The sequence below is a fragment of the Triturus cristatus genome, chromosome 4_2 (assembly GCF_964204655.1).
Source record: "Triturus cristatus chromosome 4_2, aTriCri1.1, whole genome shotgun sequence".
Taxonomy (NCBI): domain Eukaryota; kingdom Metazoa; phylum Chordata; class Amphibia; order Caudata; family Salamandridae; genus Triturus; species Triturus cristatus.
Genome location: NC_140586.1, coordinates 991377103 through 991403248, shown reverse-complemented (window position 1 = coordinate 991403248; position 26146 = coordinate 991377103). Strand labels below are relative to the sequence as shown.

At 43.9% G+C, this 26146-nt stretch overlaps 1 protein-coding gene across 1 annotated transcript in view; it reads right to left on the bottom strand.

The window, feature by feature from the left end:
- LOC146839238 (uncharacterized) overlaps positions 1-25802 on the bottom strand; it is a 194574-nt gene extending 168772 nt beyond the window's left edge. The window contains exons 1-2 of the mRNA XM_085600022.1: positions 25550-25802; positions 211-531 (exon numbers count right to left, since the gene is read on the bottom strand). Of these exons, the coding sequence (XP_085456148.1) occupies positions 211-531; positions 25550-25802 (574 nt within the window). The remainder of the gene's footprint in view (positions 1-210; positions 532-25549) is intronic.
- Between the last annotated feature and the right edge of the window lie 344 nt (positions 25803-26146).

Sequence of the window (26146 nt, the reverse complement as noted above, 5' to 3'; positions counted from 1 at the left end):
TTCTGCCACAATCAATGAGTCATCCTGCATCACACTCTGGGATACCCAAATGGTTGTGAATCACCAAGTGATAGACCTGGAGATGAGGTATCATATAGCACCCAATTAGCGCTGTCCAATTCTTCAGCAATCACAACATTACTACATTCTTATCGTTCATGATATTAGTTTTCATAACTGAATATTTCCCTTTGTGCTCCTTTCTCTCACCTGAACATTGCACTCCAGCATCACTTCTGACGTGACAGGCTTCATGTCCCCACGCATCATGAGGACAGTCGAAGAAGGACGCCTCTGCTCCTGTGCATCGAACCTGACTCAGCCACACTCGGTGCCATCCTGCTCCAAACTCAACATTGTGACTTAGTGCTCTTAAAGCTGATCCGCATCCAAGATGTTTACAGACCACCTCAGCGTCCTTCATATCCCAGTGAGTATCGCAGACCGTCCCCCATTGCTTCCCATGCCTGACCTCCACTCTCCCGTTGCAGGCATCACCAGCATTGACCAAGCGGATCTCATCGGCACCACCTGTGGCCAGTGGGAGACAAGAGAACAGATATTGAGTACATTGACCACCTCTAGAAGGGAGACAATCAAAGGAGAGTAAAGAGAATATATCTCATCGACAGCACCTGTGACCAGTGGAAGAGAAGGGAACAGATATTGAGTACATTGACCACCTCTAGAAAGGAGACAATTGAAGGTGCGTAAAGAGATACAATATCAGCAGTCAGCAGGTTTCACTGCTTCTCCTCCCTGAGCTCACAGATGGACAAACAGATCTGAGAAGCTGAGTATTGTCTCTGTAAATCCTGAATTTATATACCTAATATGATCTAGCAATAGTCTTTAAATAAATAATGCCATTTCGAGATTCTAGCATATTAGCAGAAGCTCACCATTAAATACACAAGTATATTAATGGTGTACAAATAGACTGTTGATAATACATGATGCAACATTAGTTACTAGTGTTTCACAATCATGTGCATCTGCAAAAAAAAATCTGTTCCATGGAAGTTTTTAGAAGCATACCTTTAACAACATTAGAGTCTATCTTAGAAGAACGTTAAACAATTAGACGATAGAATTGTACAGTGTATGACTCCACTTCTTAGGGCCCAATTTAGTTTTGGCAGGTGGAGTGAAGGCGGTCAGGGTGGTATGTCCGGCAACACTTCACCCACCCAATTTAAAGTTCACTGTCGGCCCTGAGGGAACTCAATGGGTTTGTATGAACCACTATCTCAACGCTTTATACAAAGTTATTTAGAGTGGGAGTTTGCTTTGACAAAAGTATAAACTGATGGCCCCAACACCAGTGGAGTTTTCTCCCATGGTGTAAGGATATTTTTTTTAATTTTTTTTTTATTTTAATATTCCCTCACCTCCAGGATATTCATGGATTTGATAGACAGTATAAAGACATCTGACTCCCCATTCTAAATAGGGTAGAATGGCTTACCGCTGAAGCTCCATATTCTCTCTGGCCTTCGGAGGAAGGTTTACGCTGAATGGGTACATTTTGCTCTATCGGTGTAAACCTGGTGGTCCACCAGACTTTAAACTGGGTGAGCTGACTGAGTGTTAGGCAGCCAAGGTACTCTGTTACTGTAGCCCTTAATGATTCCTTTGTTTATAGCATTTCATCCCATACATTCTTTCATTCTGGGTGTTGTAATTACCAAGGTTTACAATTTCTTTGTTTATTTGTACTCAAATTATTGCCCACAGAACCTGAGATGCTGAGTTTCAAGCTCTGAGCTCATGATGTGCAGGACACAGCAGATGTCAGAGGCGAGCATGAATCCATTACTGGGTGCTTCCACCTAAAGATAACACTCACTATGAATATACAGAGGTAGAACATTGCAATTAGCCCTTGTGCAAGCCCTTACCAGTGGGACAAGAACATTAGGCCTGGTTGGGGAAAGTTTTACAAGCAGACCTCAATGGACCCAGTACAGGTAGTGAGTTTATTACACGGTGAGGTCACACAACCATACTATATATAGAAAAAACGCTTTCAAGCAAAGCAAGCTCCCAAAGGTCAAGTAATCCATTGAGGGCCTGGTTTATATGTTGGTGGGCAAATTACTCCATCACAACGTTGACGGATATTTCATCTGCAGAAATATAAATCCCATGGAATATAATCGAATGCATGTTTCCGCCGATGGGATATCCATCCCCGTTGTGACATAGTACCCTGAATGCTGAAATATAAATCAGGCCCTTATTTCACCCGAGTGAGCCCATACTGGAGGCACCTCGAACAGTCTGTGCAGCAGCAAGCCATAACCCCTAAAATACAATATTCTCCTCAGCTTCTAATACAACAAGGAGAGCTGCTTGATAAACTGGCAGATCAACAAGCTGTGTCTAGTATTACCATATTAATTCAACACAGAATACAAGCTCTTCTAATACAATGTAATTTACTCGTACATCTATTTTAGATGTTATCAGAAACATGCACTTATGATAGCTTTCAATTGACCATTCCAATGAAGGTTTAAAACACTGAACATATCAGAGTCTCATATCTCATTTCAGCAACCTTTCGAGAACCTAACAGCGAGGATCCAGGCACCGAAAGCATGCCTGAAAAAGCACCAGTTCCTAAAATACTTACTTCAGATTAAAACTTCTCCGATGGTCACTCCTGCAGAGCCCAGGATCCTTAGGGTGGCCACTCCCGTTTAGGCCTCTTGGGGCACTGGAGTCCAACGTGCATTTATTTGTAAGCACCTGACCCTAATGTGGCATTTTAAATCAGCTGATCGAGGCGGGTACGTTCTTCTTTTTCTCCATCTTTCTGTTGTGCCACTAGTGGGCTTTATTCTTACCAGGAGTGGGTGCTCCTACTGCACTCATAGGGCACCCGCATGCTTCCTCCAAAGACTGCACGGGTTCCTAAGCCTGCGCAGTCAAGTTGGCTCCTACCTACCAGGCATTTGCTCTTTTGCTGGTGGGGGCCAGCTGCTGGGGTCCTTTCTCCCCCCGACCCAATTCTCCTTCTCCCAGCATGGCTCTTTCATTTATAAAGAGAGAGCCAGGGGACAAGCAATCATGGGGCAACCTTCTGGATGCTCACTCAGGCTCTGAGGCTACCAGGACTGTAGCAACAATTAGCTCCTCCCACCTGGGGCAAAAATGAATCATTCGAGCAACACTCTGCTTGTGGATGGAGGGCCGCCCTAGGCACTAGCCTTGCTTGTCGGCGAACATGTCATTCACTGTGATGGGCCTGGCTTCTACTAGTTTCTGTTGGATATTGTTCCTCCTCTGGGGAATACTTTGAGAGGGGAAGTTTGGAGCACTGTGCACTCTTTCTGTGCTGGAGTCCTGAGATGCTGCACACCCATGGATGCCCTTAATAAACATTGAGAACTGGGGCACATTTCTGCAGTCCAGCAGCCTGAAAAAGGCCAACTAAAAGTGGTAATATTATAATTAGAGATCTTAGGCCCTGCTGGGCCTTTTCTTATTGGATTCATTTGCATTTTTCCTCAGGTATGTGCTCCAGCCAGTATATTATCAATTTAGCGCCTTCTGGTTTCTAATTTATTGCTGATTCCTTTACTGAGCTCAATTCCACACCTAGTCTTTTCATAGAGGTACAGACGTTTCTGTCCCAATATGTCTGCCTGACATTTGAAAAACTCAATAGGGAGGACATTGAGGTCTGAAAAATTCAGAGTTGAAATTTGGGAGATAGCTTTCGCCACTTCTTCCGGTGAGATGGATTTACCAATATTAGATGCTTGGTCAGGAGTACGTCATGCATATTGGACGTCTGTTACGCAGCTATGTCTGCCATCCCATTGATACAGGTGATGAATTTCTATATAATGTTACATAGTAATGAGCGATGGTCTCCACTATGCCAGCTGGTCCCTGATAGAGGATGCCATACCCATTCTCAATTTTAACTATATGTGTGAACTTCTCATTACTTTGTCTTAATCAGTGCAATAATTTCCCAGTTTTATTTCCGTGCTCATAATAGTAACATTGAGAGGCCTTCACAATATCTTGGCCTAATCAAATACATTTATTTGGGTTCAAGCGTGACTTAATATGTAATCTATAAGAACTGTGTTGCAGGACAATGGAGGCGGGTAGGTGACACCACAGAGTACCAAACGCCGACAAGTGTCCCTCAAGTTGACCGGGACCCTCCATCTTGTCTCTGGATGATTACTTCGCCTCTCTTGAGGTAGAACCATAGGCCAGCAAGCATTTAGGGGTAGACCGGTGTACATTGTTAGGTCATCCCTTGATAAAAGGGAGACCTGAAGCCCAAGATAGGGGCAGAAATGTATTGTTTTTTGGTCCTGACAAAGTGCCGCCTGATCCTTGGGCTGTCGAGGCACGAAACATGTTGACCACACTTCACTAGCAGCTATCCTAGTACTTGATGCCTACATGATAGCATCACTGTTTGTATCTAGTCCTGGTACCCACCTCCTCTAAAGATTTGTTTTTAGGATACTAGAGCCTATTTTAGTCACCACTCATTGACTCCACTAGTTACACGGTTAGTTAGGTTCCTCACTTGCACTCATCGATACGGCATTTTTCAGATAAAAAGATCTCTGCCAAAGATCCCCCAGGCCCATCAGGCATTGCAGCGCCCCCTGATAAGGAGCACCCAATGATGAAGGATGACACCCTAACAGCTGTGTGACGGCCCCAAGATCTGACCTTCAGATCTTCCTGCGACAGGACTACCAGCCACTTGGATCAATGTTTGGTGACCATTTTGACCAAGGAGGAACTACTCCAACCTTGATAATTGTTTATATATCAGATCTATTCAGTTGATATTTACACTCCGCTTCGTGGAGAGAATTCTTAGAATATAGATTTTCTGTTATTTTTCTTCTTTTTTGGAAGGCCAACTGCAAAACCACATCTCCCCCAATCCCGCTCCGTATGCCTTCCAGTCTGTCTCAGGAGACCTAACAGACCCCATGTTGATCTGGAAATATTTTATGGAAATGTTCCTAAGGCTATCTCTAAAGACGTCTTGTGCATTAGCTCCCCATGGTGGAGAAGAATGGGAATGGGTGTTTCGTATTTGAATTACAAGGCTGCATGATTGGACAGTTCTCTTAAATGTACTGTCATGCTGACAATCTAGTTCAATTAGGCATGTAGCAGAAAGAAGTAATCAGGTGAAAAAATTACTTATGCACCCCAGAAAAGAAAGCGTAACCCCAGTTTCTAGATTTTGTTTGCACCAAGCCTCACTCAGGTCATGGGCTGCAACAAAAGGACTTAAGCAAAGTGTGAGATTGAGTGGCCACCAGTAGGGACCCAACTCTGCTGACTGTTGCATCCACAAGGCCATTGAGGTTGCATCCAATGATTGTAAATCCCGAATAATGGACATGGTACAGCAGAGGAGATGCGTGGGTTCTGCTGGGATTTGCGTCATGCAGCAGAGGTGATGCATCAGTTCTGCTGAGACCACAGTTGTGCTGACAGAGCACCTTCAGACTCACTTCCAAGGGTCCAGGACTGGGCTGGCACCACTTTGGAGGGCAGGCTGCACAGAGGCCAGAGGCCAGATTCTGGGTTCAAGGTTGTTGGAGCCTGGTGTGTTCCTAAGGCTCTGATCAGGAGGCCTTCCATCTAGCCCTTGGACTCACTCTGGTGGTTCTAGGTTTCACTCCGGCAGGAGGGAAGCAGAGCAGCAGGAGAGTAGGGCAGCAGTCCAGCAGAGCAGTAGTCTATCAGTGTGGCAGTTCTTCAGCAGCGCTGCAGTCCTTCTTCCTGGTAGAGTCCTCCTCAGGTCCAGAAGTGGACTGAGTGGAGAGTTGGTGTCTGAGGTCCAACATTTATACCTGATGCCTTGGGAGAAGTTTCTAGAGAATTCCCTATGAAGTGCTCAGGTCTCCTGGCTCCCCTGTTCTGGCTCCAGCCTAACTACAGGGGGTATACAATCCTTTATGTGAAGGCAGGACTCAGCCTATTCAGTTGCAAGTGGGTCCGTGCCCAGCTGCATCCTTCATCCTGTCAGTAATGGTCCATCCAGGCAATCCCAAGCTCTTGATTATGTTCAGCTGTCTGGGCAGAATACACAAACTCCAACTGCCAAATTCAGCTAATGATATGACCCAAGGGCAGTCACGAGGATTTTAATTATAATTCCAAAGACACTAAACACGAACTGTGTACCTGTTCCTATTTAAAAGTTACCCCTTATTAGGTGCAATAATGCAACCCAATCTTATCCTATGAGAGAGGCAAGCCTTGCAGTAGTGAAAATTGATTTTAGGAGTTTTTCACTACCAGAATATGTAAAACATAAAATTCTTATCATACTTTTCAAATACACTTCACCCTGCCATTTGGGCTGTGTAGTGCCTACCCTAGGAGTGATGTATATACATTAAAAAGGAAGGTTTAAGGGTGGGAAAATGTTTATTTTGCCAGGTTGAAATGGCAGTTTAAAACTATGCACACAATATGCAATGGCAGGTCTGGGACATGTTTAAAAGGCTATGTAAGTGGGTGGCACAATCAGTGCTGCAGGCCCACTAGTAGCAGTTAATTTACATGCCCTGGGTACATGTAGTACCACTGTACTTTACAAGTAAATTAAATGTGCCAAGTGGATAAAAGCCAATGGCATCATGTTTAGTGCTCCGAGTCCTAAGGACAACAAACACAAGTTTCAGCAAAAATGAAGGGAAAAGAGTGAAAACGTTTGGGGAAAGACGGTGGATTTCTTGAAGCAATAGCATGCTGATTTGTTGCCCTCCTAAGCGCAGCTCCATGTTTGATTTCATTAACAAGCCCGCTGACAAAGTGAGGCAATGGAGGGGGCTCGCTATATCGCGCATGTGCTTGGCTACTAAAATGGATGGATGGAAATATCATACATGTAGCAATAAAAAGGTGTGCTGCAATTGATGTTAGGCGTATATCTAATAACAAACAAACTACACCTGTTTCCTCACCCACATAAACAGTGAAATATCTGTTGAAATTAACCTGGGCCTGTGTCCCCTATCACTGCAGTCAAGATGTTGTGAGCCCCGAAGGGTGTATCCCTAAAACAAATCCCCCATAGAACAAGTAAATAAAGAAAAGATTGATTGCATAAGAGTAACAAGGGGTCATGGCCCCATTAAACAAAATTAAAGAGCAAAGTGAGGCTTCCCAGGGTATGAGTTCTGGAGAATAAACATGCCTCAGGAAGCTAGATCAGAGCAGGCGAAAGCAAGACAAGTGTGTATCTGTCACCTCAACCACAGCAGTCCAATGCGGACCATCTTCTTTATGAGGCCTGTCAGAGCATGATATCCAGTTCTGCGTCTGACTGAGAGGAGAGTGAAGCCCAATCAAGTGGGCGTGACGGGGATTTTCCACCGTGGTCCTGAATCTAAGCATTCCATTGTCACATATTCCCTGAGAGATGATTTGGATGGGTAAGCAGCGTCTTTATCCTTATGTTGTCCTTGGAATACTTGTTGTGGACACTTGCCACGTTGCCATTTGTGTCTGTCCTATCATTTATCTTTCTTATAGTGCATGTCAGTCTGGATTGCCATTCCTCTATCCAACTCCAGGACAGTTTGGGTGGGTCACAGAAGAGGTATTTTGAGTTGTGGAATATTGTAAGCTTAGCGGGACATTGGCCTGAGTTTCTGTTTCATGGAGTCAAATGTACTTCGCTGTTTCTGTACAAGTTTAGTATTATCTGGGAATATCATTACATTTTGGCAATCATATTTGATATCATTCCTAGTCAGTACCTCCTTCAGGATCTAGTCCTGCTTAGAAATCTGGCAGTCAAGCCATAGCCCCGGGGGGGGGGGGGGCAGGCTGAAGCCCAAGGGCATGGTGCACTTGTTCTATAATTAAACATTGTGGGAATGTTTGTGTCAGACTGGTTACCAGCACACCGTCAGACAACCTGCTATGAACAATCCATGCAAAGGGAAGCAGTCATAAGTCCCCCCACCACCAATACAAACTTACATGCCATTCACACAGAAAAGTGTTATCTTGTAACTGATGACGGCATCCAAAGGGCTTGACCAATTAGCCAAGCTGTGATCCAAGGAAACGATCAAAAGATTCAATCAACCCAAAATTAATATGAGCGCGGAATCCACTCTCATCCTGAGAGTGTGTGCTTGCCTCACTGTTAAGGTAGTAGTCAAGAATAAGGAAAAAATATAAGCCAAGCGTGAGATGTCTCATGCATTACTCAATAAAGAGAAAAATGAGGCTGATGCAGAGAACGATGGCTTCTCATTCAAGCAAGCGTTCTGCAACGGAAGGCACTAGAAAGGCTCCGAGTCTGCTGGGCGACTGTGTTTCTAATTGCAGGAGCGTGCTCCGGACGGCGTTCCAGACCAGGAGCAGTAGAGTCCGTCAGCAGGAGAGAGCAGCGGCAGGATTACCACTATACTGGGCAGCACCCCGGGCCAGGAGCGGTTGAGTCTGTCAGCAGGAGGGAGCAGCAGCAGGATTACCACTATACTGGGCAGTGCTCCAGCCCAGGAGCTGTAGAGTCCGTCAGCAGGAGGGAGCAGCGGCAGGATTACCACTATACTGGGCAGCGCTCCGGACCAGGAGCGGTTGAGTCTATCAGCAGGAAAGAGCAGCAGCAGGATTACCACTATACTGGGTAGCGCTCCAGGCCAGGAGCTGTAGAGTCCGTCAGCAGGGGGGAGCAGCGGCAAGATTACCACTATACTGGGCAGCGCTCCGGACCAGGAGCGGTTGAGTCCATCAGCAGGAGAGAGCAGCGGCAGGATTACCACTATGCTCGGCAACGCTCCGGACCAGGAGCTGTAGAGTCCATCAGCAGGAGGGAGCAGCGGCAGGATTACCACTATACTGGGCAGCGCTCTGGACCAGGAGCTGTAGAGTCCATCAGCAGGAGAGAGCTGCGGCAGGACTACCACTATTCTCGGCAGCGCTCCGGACCACAGAGCAGTTGATCTTAAGGGAAAGCAGGACGGCACTTAGGCCCACGGAGCGGCAGCAGCGTTCCTGGCTTACACGACTGAACAAAGCTTAGGCACTGTGGACCATCCGAGGTAGAAACCAAATATCCAAAAGGTACGGCAGGAAACTTCAAGAGCAGAGCCAGAGTCCAATGGCTCTTAGAGATTGACCTGCTCTCTCCGGGGCAGGGACTTATATAGGCAACCCCAAACCCCGGAGAAGATGCGGTAGTTGCCCCCTGCATCTTGGATCTTGTGGTTCTTTCCTATATGCCTCAGTCATCACGCATTCACACCGCCCTATGCCTCCCGGCTTTCTCGGGTGAAGCTGTTTCCCCTTCTCCCATGGAGGATCATGACTGTACCCTTCTGCAACGACCGTCATCCCAGCGGACATCCTGGTTTGGAAGGGTGAAGAGCATAGAAACGCCGGAGGAGATATGGGCAATCTAGGTTTTGAACCGGTTCCCATGTACGATCTTCGGGCCAAAACCTTTCCAATCCACAAGGTAGTAAACCCTCCCCCTCCTTCTCTTGGAATCTAGTATGCGTTGTACTTCGTACTCCAGTTCACCGCCCACTTTAACAGCTACAGGAGTGCTAGACAATAGTGTGTATGGTGGGCACAGATGCAAAAGGGAGAAATGATAAACAGGATGGATATGCCATGACAGCGGCAGATCCAGTTTCATGGCTACGGGATTGATGATTTTCACGAATGGGTATGGCCCCATATTTTTAGGTTTTAGCTTGTCGGTTCCCTTTATTTAAATGCAGATTCTTAGTGGCCAACCAAACCTTATCCCCCACCTGGCACATATGCTCCTTAGACCATTTCTTGTCAGCAAAGTGCTTACCAGCTTCTTGGGCCTTGGCTAACAGATTATTTGCTTCTAGAAGTACCGCACAGAGATCCGCATGATGTTCTTGGATAAAAAGATGTTTTGTTACCACTGGTCAGTCAAAGGGAAGCATGTTGGGATGATATCCATACAAACAATAGAATGGAGAACACCCCAACGTGGTGCGTTTTCCATTGTTGTAAGCAAATTCAGCAGTCTACAAAAGGGTACTTGATTTTGTTTCATGGAGAACTGAGAGACATTGTAAGTACTGTTGAAGTGCTTGGTTCAAACGCTCAGTCTTTCCATCGGTTTGCGGAGCTAAGCAAGCACTGACTTTTATAGTTTTGCAGAGTTCTTGCCAGAATCGTGAAGTGAAATGAGTTTCTCTATCCGTTATAACCACCGATGGTATACCATGTGCCCTTACCACATGCTGAAAGAATACACCTTCTAAGATGGAGGACGTAGGTATCGACTTCATGGGAATGAAATGACTCATGTTGGTCAGATGCTCCACCAACACCAGTATCACTGAGTGTCCATTGCTAAGTGGCATCTCTACGATGAAGTCCATAGAGACAGTGTGCCATGGAGTGGGTTGAATAGGGATAGGACACAGAAGTCCAGCAGGTTTTGTATGACTGGGCTTACATCAATCCCTCCCAGCTGAATATATAACTTTTATTCGCATGCGTTTACTTCGCATGCCGTTGCTACGCGGTCGTTAGTACGACCGCGTTGTTAGTTAGCATACCGTTTGTACGCAATTCGGAACTACGAATTGCAGTAAGGGGGTGCTGGATGTTGGAATAGTATAATTTACTATTCCAACTCCAGTCTATGCGGACACTAGGGAAGGTGTTGGATTTTAAATCCAACACCTTTTCCCCCTTACTGCAATTCGTATTTCCGAATTGCGTACAAAAGGTATGCTAACTAACAACGCGGTCGTACTAACGACCGCGTACTAACGGCATGCGAAGAAACGCATGCGAAGTAAACGCCGCTTCCCCTCCCAGCTACACGCTCCGATTTGTTATCTGTGTACATTCATTGACGGCAGGAAGACCCGTCCATCCACATTAAAGATCTAAAGATCTGGGTCTCTAGAGGTAAACGCATGGTATCTCAGGTACTCCCACCCCCTGAGAATTTGGATATTCCTTTAACAGAAGATAATCAACATTGGAATTGGCTACCAGGAGTCTTATCTAATAACACATCGAATAATCCAAGACTGTTTCAACATCTTTAACAGACAATTAAAAGTCATATCTTGGAATGCAGCAGGATTATATAATTGCCCAGAGAAGCTTGATTATCTATTCTCCTTGAACGCAGATGTGCTATGTATTCAGGAAACATGGTGTAAAAATATCCTATATGGGGGGAAAGATTATTTTGTCTTCGAGGCCGCCGCTATACCCTCAAAAAAAGGTCATGCAAAAGGTGGAATTGCCTGTTTTTTATCTAATTCATTACAATGGCAATTTTCCCATTATAAGGACACTAGTAATCTCTTTCAATCAATAACTATCAATAATCTAGCGTCTGTAGGTAGACGGACTTCTCTTGTAATTTTAAATGCATACATACCACCTGAAGATATTTTTAACATTGTCTTGAAGCGAATGTTTTCCTATGTAAAACAATTATTAGAGCTTGATCAGCCCCCATATATCTTACTCATGGGTGACTTAAATAGCAAAGTGTCCACTTCAAGTATAGATATGTTTAGAAACAAATTTAAGGAAGAAGCATATAATATACCCCAAGCAATCTTTCCTAGTAAAATAAAAACTAATAAAAGAGGAAAGATATTACTTGAAGAACTTAGTTATTTAGAGGGGCTAATTGTAAATGGTAGGATGCCTTCTGACATTCCCGCTAAATTTACACATAAGTCATTTAGGGGTGAATCCATCCTGGATTATGTAATTACGGACTATGAAACATTCTCTTATATTCGAGACATAATGATCTCTCAATCCTCCTTGAGCGACCATAATGTGATTAATATAACTGTCTCATTACAACCTCCAGATACTGACTCTTGGTCTTTAATCAATAAAGGTGTATCTATTCATCGTAAGTCTGGAAGGTGCTTCTGGGACCCTTCCACTATGAAAGATGTAAAAAACATTCTTGCCCAAACTTTATTTGAATTAGATGAATGGCAGGGTAGGGAATTCTCACACTTTGAAATTTTTAAGAAGAAGCTTACCATGACAGCTAAGAAATCAAGAAACCCTAAGAAGTTACACTTCCCTCCTAGCATATTACTACCTTTAAATAAAGAAATAAATAAACTTGTGAGGCAACAGTACCTTAGTAGATCTAGGGAAAATGAGCATAAGTTAGCCTTACTAAGAAGAAGGAGGGCCAGACTTAGAACAAAATTAAAAAGAGAAAAAGAAGATTCGCTCTGGATTAGGTTAAGAGAGGCATCGGCCTTTAATAAATCTAGAGAATTCTGGTCCATAATAGGGAAGGGATGTGGTGCAAGAACTTCCCCCATCCCCATCTCTATTGCTGAAGATGTCTGGATACTATTTATATCTAGTTTGTACGCATCTAACAGTGTAGAGGGTGATAACTGGGATTTAGCCCCGAATAGTGAGCCTAATATAGAGCTTCCGACCGAGAAAACCATAGCTTCGGTGATAAAGAGTATGCGCGCTTCCGGAGCTATGGGTCCAGACGAGTTGCCCATGTCAATAATAAAGCAAGATGTCACTTCCTGGAGTAGGATTCTTCTTCCAGTGTTTCATGCATGCTTCCTATCGAGATCAGTCCCTAACTCTTGGAGGGGAAGTATATTAATTCCCATATTTAAAAAGGGAGAGCTGGATAATCCTGCGAATTATCGTCTAATAGCTCTATTGGACTCTATAGGAAAAATCTTTGCTAAATGTCTTTTGATTTTAATTACTGAATGGATAGAATTAAATGATATTTTACCCTTGGAACAAACTGGATTTCGCAAAGAGCATGGTACACTTGATAATATAACAGCATTACAGGTGATCGTTGATAAATATGTACGTGTTCGAGGTGGTGGAATATATGCGGCATTTATCGATTTCTCCACAGCGTTCGACAAGGTGGATCATCCAACGCTGTGGAGAAAGCTTGCTACATTAGGCATGCCAATACAGTTACTTGAACTTGTAAAATCTCTTCACTCGAACACGTGGTGTAAGGTACTACAAGGCGGAGAAAGGGGTCTTTCTCAATCTATCCCTTCTCCGAACGGGTTGAAACAAGGGTGCATATTGGCCCCTATATTGTTTTCACTATATACGGTAGACCTACCTACTTCCATTTCAGTGTGTGGTGGGATAGCCCCGATAATTGGAGGATCATCAATATCAGTTTTAATGTATGCAGATGATATCCTCATATTAGATTTAACCCCGAAGGGCTTGTCTAACCGCCTACATGCATTAAATCAATTTGCAGAAGCACACTACATGAGGATTAACGCTTCGAAAAGTAAAATTATGTGCATTTTTGGAAAGAAAAAATTTAGGTCTGAAAACTATAGATGGGCCATAGGAGGACAGAAGCTAGAGGTGGTTAAAACCTATATCTTCTTAGGTAAAATAATTTCAGCAAACCTAAGTGAGAAACCCCACATTGAGCATAATTCGCGTAAAGCATCGGCTCATGGTATGGGGTTATGTTCCTTGTACAATGCTACAGGGAAGAGACATTTCACACTATTTTTGGATGTATTTAGAGCAAAGATCCCTGCAACTCTACTGTACGGATTAGAATTAGTGGAGTTAAAACACTGGGGATTCTTGCATAAAATGGAAGGAAAGGTACTAAGAAGAATTTCTTCTTTTAACACAGCTTGCACTGTATCTTCATGCAGGCTGGAATTCGGACTCCGAAGTTGTTGGGTACAGGGGTTGATTGCCCTCGTAAGGTGGGTAGTTTGCTTAGCTAGAGGTAAATCGGATTCCTTACGGGAAGCCATTAAAAATGAGCTCCTGGGCAATTTTAACGAGTTTTCCCTGTTAGTAAAAAACTTTAGAAAAGCAGTAACTTTGTTAGAGTTGGATGTAAGCACTATGGGGCATATTAACAAGCCAGGCGATAAAATTATCGCCGCGTTAGCGGCAGAAAACTGCCGCTAAAACGGCGATAATGGGCTTGATAATATGCTCTATGGAATTCCAATTGAAACCCATGTTAGATGTGAAGGGCATCTAACATGGGCTTCAATTGGAATTCGATAGAGCATATTATCCATTAATGTTTGCCCATTCGCACTGAATAAAACAAGGACCTTCAAATATAACTCAGAAAGAATATACACAGTGAGAGATTTTATCAACTGCAATGCTAAGTTTGTACTTTATTGTATCATATGTATCTGTGGGAAAATCTATATAGGAAGTACTATAAGACCCCTTAAGGAGCGTATACAGGAGCATATTAGGGCGATAAGAAACAACAATGCCCAATATCCTCTAGCCGCCCACTTTAATACAATGCATAATCTTACTGAGTTAATCAAAATAGGTTTTCATGGCCTGGAGGTAGTGCTCCCGAACCAGAGAGGTGGCACCAGAGTCTCAAAATTGCGACAAATGGAATGCAAATGGATTATTTCTCTGAGAGGTGTAGAGCATGGAATCAACATTGACAAAGAGATGTTTGAATTCCTATAATTTAATATGATACATATTGACAATTACATTCTTTTCACATGTAACGAATTATAACTATTGAACATGTAGTTTTCTCAACAACATGTTATATGCATTAACTGATAGTCTTTGTTCATAATAATCGATTACTGTTTCACTGAATATTTTCAGCACTAATTTCACTATCCAGGGGCCCTATGATCTCTTCTCTCACCTACTATTCCATATGACTTATTCTTTTCTCTCTCCACATGACCTATATCATATACAGAGGGTGATTGCCCCCAATTAGAATCACCATGGTCTAGGTCATAAATAGTGAGGGACACTTCTGTCAAAAACTTGTGACTACTTTTCCATTATAGCTGATGTACTATACATTGAGTCTATAACAAGTAACACCAATCACAACAATTCAAGTGATATGCGATTATGTACTTAGTTGTAGATATATTCTAAAAATATTTTTTTTTCGTACTAGAACAATTTATTACATCTCTCGAAATGGAGTGTTAAAAATTATATAAGAAACACCCTTTATGTAGAAACGAAATACACTGCCTCTATTGTTGGCGAACACTTCTTGGTGGGGTGAGACTACTTTTACCTCCACGATATTGGTCTATTTGTTTCAAGAAAACATTCACATTATGGGACCCTTGGTGCTAAACGGGCTCATACAATAATATAGAATCATAAACATTGAGTTGGGTCCTCATACATTAGCGCTACATAGGTTTACCGTTATAAGATGGCCGCCAAAATCTCTAGATTAAGTGCTGCGCATGGTCCATCGAGTCCATTTTCTATTTTTATTACTCCTCATATGCACCGCTTCATATAGAATGGCACGAACAAACAAGAGTCAAGACGCCAAACGACAGGACGAGGTGGTCGTGTATACTGATACTAGGTGAGTTTTCTGATCTGGAAACCTTGGTAGTCAATGGGGGCATGTAACTACATTCAAACCCCTGGTGTTCAATGGAGTGAGATTGTTTTCAATCACCACTCGAAAACAGTTACATATATGCTTTCGCTTGTGTACAATATATAGACTCGGCTTGTTGTGGGTGTTACCGAGACTCATTGGCCAAGACCACAAGCCTTCCAATATTACTTCTGATAATTTATTTGTCATTTCTACCGGCGAATTCGTTTTTTTGGGGTCGCATATGTACTTTTTTTCGTTTTAGGGAGTCATATATACCTCGACATTTCACTATTTTACTGAGATCACGATTGGTCCTTCAAATGCCATGTTTGGACCGAATACTAATCATATTTAAATTCAAAACGTCTAAGAATAGTGATGAAGAATATTTGTATATACATTTAGACACATATACGCTGTGTTTAATATACTGGGAACTTTCAATAGGACGTTTTTACATTTTCTTCGAACTGAGAGGACGGATTTTGGTCCCAACACGAATCATCTCCATGGATAAAAGTGAACTAGGACCTAATTAACATGTGTCATTGGCAAAGTGGCTTACAAACACTTGATGGAAATATTTATATTAGGTAAGATCTCTAATTTACAATACACAAATACGATGACAAAAAACCTAGTCATTTACAAACTATCTTGTTAGCTGAGGTGCTATTAATATAAACCCTAAAACGTGGGTACCCTAAACATATATATATATATATATGTATATATATTGTTTTATTTGCAGAATTGATGATACAAGATCGGGTATTATCAGGAGACACCGACAGTGCAGTGCACATTTACAATCACTCAAGGTGAGACATCGGCCCCTACAGTACAGATTAACTCTTACAGTGTTAGGTTGTAGCTATTGGTCGTATCAATAACTATCTAATATCTTCCTAAGACTACTTATTTAGATGATCATTTAATTCTGCCTCACGCCATAACCTTGTGTTATGATCTGTCACCCTTTACTCAAAATCTTTTTGTTCTTTCACTCTATCGGGCACAGGATTGTCCTAGGTGGTGTCACTATCTGGATTGAAGTCTGTTACTTATGTCTTTACCACGGGTGTTCCAGCACAATCTCATTTATCCTCTTTATTTACATATAGCTTGGTGAGATGGTTATGCTCCTAGGTATTTTACTTATTGAGTTAAGCAGACTGCATTCTTTTCTCTTTTATAATGTATGCAGCCTTGAAAAAGCCCTGTGGGCGAAACACGCGTCGGCTGCCGTTTGAAATTGGATACGTATTTGGAAAATAAATACATAATACAACATCCCTATGAAGATTGGACATTGATTTACATTCCTATGTGACCTATGCTATTCATGGATACGATTTAACCAAGTGGAGAATTTGTGGTATTATTATACTATTGTGGTGTGCTGCGTTGCCTATTTAGTGGATTCAAATCTTTTGGACTATTTATAGTCGCAAAGATTGTGCAATACTTTAAGTGGATGAGTATTTGGCTTCATTTCTAGCACCCAACATCATTGTTAAAATTTTACTGTTTGGAAAACGTTATTGATGTACAAACAATGATGTGCAGATCACCTCAGCATATCCACTGATTTTTCTTTTATGTATATATCAGTGGGCATTCGTCCATCGTGCCAATGGTTATTGGCAAGTCACCCAGACTCTGTTCCCTCTGCTTTCAGGTTCTTCTGATCTTTGATCCAGGCTTGGATAACCCCAGACACTTCTCGTCTTCCCGAAAGCAGCACTTTGCAGCAGATCGCCATTGAAATCAACGACAATTCCCGACACCATTTGACACCTATGCACCCTGCTTCCCTGGGTGAGGTAACTCGAGTACTGCGGTGCTCCCGTGGGTGTTGGCCCTAGAACCCCCTAAGTCTAAAGGGATTTGCTCAAAGTCCTCTCCTTAGTGTCCTAGACTTCTAAAATTCCAACCGCGACTTTCCCCATAGAATAGAACGGGAGCTAGCAGCTGTGTTCTCACACTGCACATGTCCCCCGTGGGTCCACTCTGTCATTACCTTGGGTGGTTCCTTGGGGTCCCAGCGATTCTACGTGCTATAGGCACTGTGTCTATTCAAGTCTTGGTTCTTATACCACTTTCTTAATATATGGTTTGGTCCCTCCGTGGGGCCCAGTGTATATTGTGCTATTTATTGTCACTGTAGAACTGTATTATTGTGTATCTTGGGCTCTAATCATATAAAGAGATTAGTAGTGAGTGTTTAGAAATAAATACATATATTTGATATATACCTTGTGTGGTTCTCCTTTCATTTAGTTATTCAAGAGGTTATAATATGGTAAACCAAGCTGCTTTACACTCCTTCAAGACTTAGCCTGAAGGGTGCTCTCCATAGCCACCACTAGAATAGCTTTCAATAAAGGTTGTCTTTAAACCTATTCATCAATAAGGGTTGTTTGGACTGGTACAAGGTGCCCACTATAACTAGTGGACAGCACATACCAGGCCAACTTCTCACATTGGTAGCAGCGGCGGGATTCAAGCTTGCTATTGCTTTACCAGATAATCTCTTTGAGTGACTAACTGAAAACCACTATAGGTACATAGGTACATATAAATTAAGTCGATAATACAATAAGTTCTACTGAACTTGGAGTTGGGTTAGCAAAGGGACCAGCGCACCTCTTTTCCTCAACTAAAGAGAGTCTAGTAGCTCCTACTAGGTTAGGTAGGTGCACCACCTCACTGCTCTAGTATGTCTTCAAGACCTGAAGCCAGTGGCTCCTTGTCATCCAAGTATGACCATCTCACATTCACGGAATTGGGAAATATGGGTAAAGCTAGGAAGCTGAAGACATAGAGGAGTGCAAACATTCAACGCCTCATGGAGGTTCTGCTGTTAGATGATCTCAGAAAGACCCCGGGGTCTGATGGGTCAGGCAGGTTGGGTGGGGCAGCAGAAAAGGGAAGGCCAGGAGATGACAACACCTACGACCTGGACTCTGATGCTGACCAGGAGGATCAAAATGACTCTAACCTGGAAAATACAATCCATCCTGAAGGTGAGGGAGAAGGCCTCAGTGACCCTCTCTCTATCCCATCTGGAAGGGTTGGTGGTGCGCCAAGAAGATCAAGATCTCTTTCTCAGGAGTCTAATCATTCTGGTGCATCCGTAGGGATCTCTGTCTCTCATAGGACCTCTGCTCCTCTGAACAGGGAGTCCTCCTATGAGAGAAAATGCGGACTGCTTGAGTTTGTGAAAGCTAAGCTTTGGATCAAGAGAGAGCAGTTGGCATTAGATTCTGAATCCCTGGAGCTCCAGAGAGCTTCACAAAGATAGGGGCTAGAGCCCCATGGTAGCAGCAACAATATCCCTAGCGGTAGAGTAAAGACTCATGAATATTGGAACTTGAGCAAGATTGTCACTCCCTACCGGAGTAGGGATGTTATTCACAAATGGATAACTGCACTGGAAAGGGCCTTTAAAGCACAGAGGGTCCCTCAGGAGCAATGGGCAGCAATCTCGTGGCACTCTTTTGCAGACAGAGGTAGGGACAAGCTCCTCACTGTTAGAGAAGAGGATGCTGACAATCACAAAATCTTGAAGAGTGCACTGATTGATGGGTTTGGCTTAACAACTGAACAGTACAGGTTGAAGTTCAGAGATACCCAAAAGGCACAGACTCAAGACTGGGTTGACTTTGTAGATTGTGCTACTAAGGCTCTGGAAGGTTGGATACATTGCAGCAAAGTGCATGACTTTTTAAGATTGTACAATTTGATTATGAGGGAGCAGATCCTTAATAATTTTCAAAAACTGTTTCCTCACCAGTACCTGGTGGACTCTGATCTGACCTCTCCCCAAGAATTGGGAAAGAAGGCAGACAAATGGGTCAGAACCACAGTAAAGTCCAAGAATCAGGGGGGTGACCAGAAGAAAGATTCTTCCACGACCCAAGAGCAAGGTGGGGATACATCAAAAGATAAGTCCCCTACAGGGCCCCAAAAGTCCTCTTCTGGGGGTGGGCCCCAAACTCCTTCCTCCCCTGAAAAGAGACCATATTGCCATGTTTGTAAAAAGCCTGGCCACTGGAAAACTGATCCCAGTTGCAATAGAGTTGACAATAAAGAAATTGTTCCTCCTACCAATACTACCACTCCTCCTGGTATCACCAGTAGTAATCCCCCGGGTGGGGGTAGTGCACCCAAAAACTAGGTGCATTGTCATGGGGGAACAGAGGTGGACCATAATTTATATATGTCCCCCTCACAGGCATCCTCAGGCTGTGAAGGTGGCATGGGATTTGCCAATTTTACTATGAGTCCCAATACTTTGGGCAAGTACAGACAGGTGATGGAGCGGGTAGTAAAATTTTGTATACCCCCCATTTATGCATGTTCATACTAATTAAAATAATCTATTAATTGTAATAATATTAATTTGTTTGAGTGATACCTAATCAACCTTACTAATATATGAATTACACGTGGGATTTGCTTTTTGCATGGCCAAAATAATTTGTAAACTAATAAACGTACGCATACTAATACTAGAAAATAGAATATTGCATGATATATGTTGCTTTTGTGACGTAATTGTAAGTTGCACCAGATGACATCATTGGGTGAATATAAACACTTTAAATGTCGCTATTATGATAGATAATTACATACACATAGGGGAATTAGTGAGCGTTAAACATTTTATTCGTAATTTCCATGTTTTAATTACTTTTTGTGTTTGTTTCGCTTAAGTTGACCGATTGGGCCTACGACAAAATGGCTGACCAAAGTACACGACGAGACAGCTACCATTCCACGAGGTTTCAGATCAAGTGCGCATGTCCAGGCTCCTGAACAAGAGGCCTCAAGATGACCTACACAGCCTGTACCCGAGCAAGGTCGCGACTGGACTTTTGCCAAGAGCTTTAACAATGGACAATTTTAACAAACCGGATGGATCATGTCTGACAGTGTGACATCATAGACTTTGGGAAACCGAGACGGACGATCTTAAACAACCAATCAGAAGTGCCTAAAACTGACTTTCGTTACATTTTGACATTAATTTCATTATAAAAATGGTAGAATAGTGAGTTGTGCGTAGCGTTGCGAACCTTTCTTTTTCCTAACGTTATGCTGACGGAGAGGACGGCGACACTGCTGGACAGCTGTTTCCCTGAATCTTTGACGGACTGAATTGCTGCCCAATTTCCTGATGAACTGAGGACTCTCGAACTGATGGGCATTACTTGATACGTACACGCTTATGGTCCAGACCCGATCTTTGGGACTGTAGCGTGCTGCATGACGACTTGATTAACTTAGAGGACGACTAATAGCCAGTTTAGGTAAATATGGTGTTCTGTGGTTTGAATAGTGATTTATTAAAATTTGCATTATTTAGATAAACGAAATTATTGATTAACAAGAAAATGTGTTGGGTTATTTATTGAAAGGAAATAGATTAAGATTTGAATGTAGATTAAAGAGGATTAAAATCCCTTTTACCAACTCAACTAATTTGATCTATTGACCAAGTGGAAGGAATATCTCGAGGTTCAGGTATAAGATGTGCTGAAGTAAGGATATTTAGTGTATGGTTATGTAAATAAATGTCGTTAGGTATTAAGGTATTCCTTTCATGTCAGCGTTTGGAACACTCATCTCTCCCGTAAGAGCAGATCAATGAAGTGTGAGTGTTGGTGTTTTGTGCCCCACCAATGAATGCACTGAGTGAATGTGTTAGTGTGATATTTGGTCTGTGACGAAGGGAGGATTTGAAATTTCTACGCTGCAACACAGGAGCCCCTAATCAATGGTCAGAAGGTGTTGGCATTCAGGGACACAGGGGCTAGTGTCACCATGGTGACAGGGAAACTAGTCCCCCCTCATCAGCTTTTACCTGAGCTCAAGTACCAGTTGACCAACATTGATGGCATCAGAACAGATCATCCAATAGCCATAGTCAATCTCAGCTGGGGAGGGGTCACTGGCCCAAAGAGAGTGGCTGTGTCCTGAAACTTACCTGTAGATTGCCAGTTGGGCAATGATCTGGAAATTTCAGCCTGGGCTGAAGTTGAATACCAGGCCCATTTAAGAATGTTAGGCCTCCCTGAGAGAGTTAGTGGGGCTGTGATGGCCACAGCCCAACCCCAGGGAAATGTTTGAGTGATGGAGCCTGAAAGAGTGGCCCACTCTCCTCCTCAAGAGAGCACAAGGGATGAAGGAAAATCTTCTTTGCCCCAGACTATAGGTAAGGGTCAGTCTCCTCAGGGAACTGATCCTACCCCTAGTGAAGGAACTGCCCCAGAGTTAGTCAAGCTTGTCCTGGCAACACCCCTGATGGCAGGGGACCCTTCCAAGGTGATACCCTGTCTGGAGCAGGTAAGCTGCCCCTCTCTACCCTGCCTCAGTCATACCAGGGCTGCAGAGGTCAGGGAGGTCAGTGGACCCCACAGGGTCCCCTGCCCAGAGGAACCCCCCATCAGTAGATTAGGGGCACCCAGTCTGGTAGCACTAGCCAGGTGAAAATTCCTCAACACTGAGGGATCCCCCTTACCTTTGTGTAGGGACCTTCCCCAGATGGACTCTGTTGGGCAAAGGCAAACCTGGGACCAAAAGGTTCCAAACCTACCATGTTCCCCCAGTGCTTCAACCAAAGGGACCCAACCCCCAGCTGTAAACAGCCACAGGTTGACCCATTGGGCCAGATAAAACTCAGTCATGGAAAGAAAGGTCTCCATGGTGACCAGTGATTTGAGGAAGCTGAGGCCAACTTTATTAGGGCCGCAATTCTCTACTCAGGCACCCCACCAGCCTTTTACTTTGCCAAAACACACTACAGGTAGTGACTCCAAATGGTCGAGATCATCCCATACCCTTGGGGTTAGGGAATGCTTAGTGGACCATAAGACAGTGGGTAACCATGCTAGTGCAGGTTCTTCCTTATATGGCCACTTAGTCAATAAAGGCTCAACTGGCCAAGGTTAGCCTTATCTCCTTTCATTTGGTGGGGGGGGGGGTTATGCAGGAAGGTGGAATCCGACTACATGGTTGCCCCCACTTTTTTCCTAGTTTTGCTGGTTTTTGACTTAGTTTGGCTGGGGTCCTGCTATTCAGGACCCCAGCCTATCTGCTTTCCCCTTAAAATTGACTACCAGTACTTTAGGTACACTCCAGATTGGGTTCTGGGGTACCCTTACTAGTCCCTAGTATATGGTATACTATTTACCCAGGGCACAGGTACCAGGGGCTGCAGCATGTATTATACCACCTCTGGAAAGCCTTCCAAATTGACACAACAGGACTGCTAGAGCAGCCTGTGTAAGGTGGTGCATGCACCCCTTACTGAGATAAAGGGTCACTATATCTCTCCATATCACTGCACATATAAACCTATCAGTCCCGCCTATGGCATGCCTTACCAATCCTAAAGGTAGGGTGCTGGACTTTATGTGAGAGGGTGCCCATCCATGAGCAGAGCCCCTCTGCAGCCTTCGGAAACTTTATTCCAGGGTTGTTTGTGATGCAGCCAAAACCATGTACTCTTAAGTGCATTATAACCAAACGGTTAATGCTAACTCTGGGATGGTTGCATGGAAAACATGTCGTGTTTGGTGTCAAACAGCTTGGACTAAAACCCCCATACCAGTAACTGGTGTGGGAGTATGATCCCACCCTTCTAGAGGGAAAAACATGATTGCACCGGTATACCCGGTTCCAACTTAACAGAGCCCTGGCATCACAAAATGGATGCTGCTGTCTCAGATACGAGTCTGACCTTCTGCTGCTGGACAAACCTCCGGCAGGAGAGGCCTGGACAATAGGTTTCCTGTCACAGGGAGGTGTGACCACCTCCCAGACAGGCTTTAGTGTATTAGGGCTGGGTGGGTACACTCCAAGAGTGCTTTGAACTGGGAGCACATTTGGTGTCCCTATGCATAGTCCAGCTCAAACCGGTTGCAGGGGCTACCAGTCCCTAATCTGGTGCGAATCTGGACAAAAGAAATGGGTGTAGCCAGCCCTCTTTCCTGACCCTCCCATAGGTGGGTCCCTAGAGTCTGTCCCACCCCTTCCTTGGGTATAAGATAGGAACCTCTGGCTACAGGACTTTAGATTACACCTGGGTGAAACTCCGATACAGGATCCTGGAACTTCGATGATCTTCACTGAACTAGATGAGTGAAGAATCTCCCTTGGAGTAAGGGAGTTACTCCCCTGCAAGGCAGGCACCAAAGACGCATCTGACCCAATTGCATCTCTGAAGCTCCTGAGGGCTCTGAAGAACTTTTCAACACAGAAGGTGGGTTTCTGTAGTCTTAGAGGTCGATCAGTGCCCACAGCAAGTCTGAGGCTCATATCCCTCGTGGCGACAGTGCAACCCGAACCCCTGAACACCGCATCACTATGCAGAAGCATCAGCTTTCCATAGACTCCTGCAGCTGAGCTTTGGGTTACTTGTAGCCTTGGCCCCGAGCAGCAATTCCACTGAAGATTGCCCACCCACACTCCACAAGTGTTCCGTGAGCTGGCCCTTTGTGTTTTCTCTCGAGGTCCCTTTGTGATCCCTGGTACGTTAACTGGTGGGGCCCTGTGAAGGCAACTTTAATTCTAATTGGCCTTACCTGGTTGCTCCAGTTGTGCCCTGACTCTCCATCACTTGGGGAGCCCCCAGGACCTTTCTGGTCCGCACCAAAGCATCTGTTCTCTTCCTGCATGGGTTGCTGTTGCCAAGCATTGTTGAGTTCAATCCAAGCACCGACACTGCAGCACTCGAAATCCTTCATGGGACAGCTCGAATGCCGCTCCTGGTCATCATCAATACCTCCTGGTCCTCATGTATGCAGAGTCAAGCTTCACCTCTTAGCACTTGAAACATCCGACATCGGTGGGCATTCTTCTATCATGGCCCTGCTCACTGGCAAGTGACCCAGACTCTGTCCCCTCTGATTTCAGGTTCTTCTGATCTTCGATCCAGGCTTCAATCACCCCGAACACTTCTCGTCTTCCCGGCAGCAGCACTTTGCAGCAGATCGCCATTGAAATCAACAGCGATTCCCTACACCATTTGACACTTATGCACCCGGCTTCCCTGGGTGAGGTAACTCGAGTACTCCGGTGATCCCGTGGGTGTTGGCCCTAGAACCCCCTAAGTCTAAAGGGGTTTGCTCAAAGTCCTCTCCTAAGTGTCCTTAACTTCTAAAATTCCAACCGCGACTTTCCACATAGATTAGAATGGGAGCTAGCGGCTTTGTTCTCACACTGCACGCGTGCCCCGTGGGTCCCCTGTGTCACTACCTTGGGTGGTTCCTTGGGTCCCAGCCATTCTACATGCTCTAGGCCTTGTTTTTAGTCAAGTTGTGGTTCTTAATATATGGTTTGGTCCCCCCGGGACCCAGTGTATATTGTGCTATTTATTATCGTTTTAGAACTGTATCATTGTGTATCTTGGACTCTAATGTCATAAAAAGATTAGCAGTGAGTGTTTAGAAATAAATATATATATTTTATATATACCTTGTGTGGTTCTCCTTTCATTTAGTTTTTCAAGAGGTTATAATCTGGTAAACCAAGCTGCTTTATACTCCTTCAAGACTTAGCCTGAAGGGTGCTCTCCATAGCTATCACTAGGATAGCTTTCAATAAAGATTGTCTTTAAACCTATTCATCAATAAGGGTTGTTTGTACTGGTACAAGGTTCCCACTATAACTAGTGGACAGCATATACCAGGCCAACTTCTCACAGTAGCTCTTTATCCGAAATTTTATAGTTCATTTTGCAAGAGGTGAGTTTTTTAGAATAAAAGCCCACCGAATTTAAGTGGCCTGTCTCGGGATGTCTCTGTGATAGTATACCCCCCAAAGCATGGTATGAAGTGTTTGTTTCCAGTACAAATGCTATTCGAGCATCTGGATGTCATTCTATGGGCGCTTAGGTGAAATAGTATTTCAGCCTCTGGAAGGCTGCCTCTACTTGGTCCGTCCAAATGAAGGACACCCCTTTTTTCAATAAGTGGGTGAGAGGTTGTATATTCTTAGAAAAGTCCTTGATGAACCCCCTGTAGAAGTTGGCAAAGCATATAAAGTTCTGCAAGGCCTTGAAACTCGAAGAAGGCTTCCACTGTGTGATCGCATCTACCCTCCTGGTGTCCATCCATATACCCTTGGCGTTTATGACATAACCCAGGAATTCTACATCAGAGGCATGGAACAAACACTTTTCCAATTTGGCATTCAATGAGTTCTTCTGCAGTCTCTCCAGTACAGTTCTTACGTGAGTCACATGCTCCGTTAGGTTGGAGGAGTAGATCAGGATGTTGTCAATGTGTAACATGAAAATAAAGGGCATAACCTGGTAATTGAAGAGCCTGAATTTCATCGGGAATGTGTTCTTCCACTCATCTCCCTCTTTCATTCTCATGAGATGATAGGCACCACGGAGATCCAACTACGTAAAGACAGACAAACCCTTCATCTAACACTGGAATAAGAGGCATGGGGTACCGGTATTTTATGATGATTCTATTGATAGCTCTATAGTCAATACAGGTCCTCAAATTGCCTTCCTTCTTCGCAATGAAGAAGAGAGGAGAGCAAGCAGGGGAAGACGAAGGACGCATGAATCCATTTGCTAGGTTCTAATTGAGTCTCCAGTTCAATAAAAGCGTAAATACTACTACACCAGATCATTGCTACTGGAGTCAGATCAATCTTGCAATCAAACTCCCTGTGGGGAGGGAGGCGACTCGCTTCCTGTTT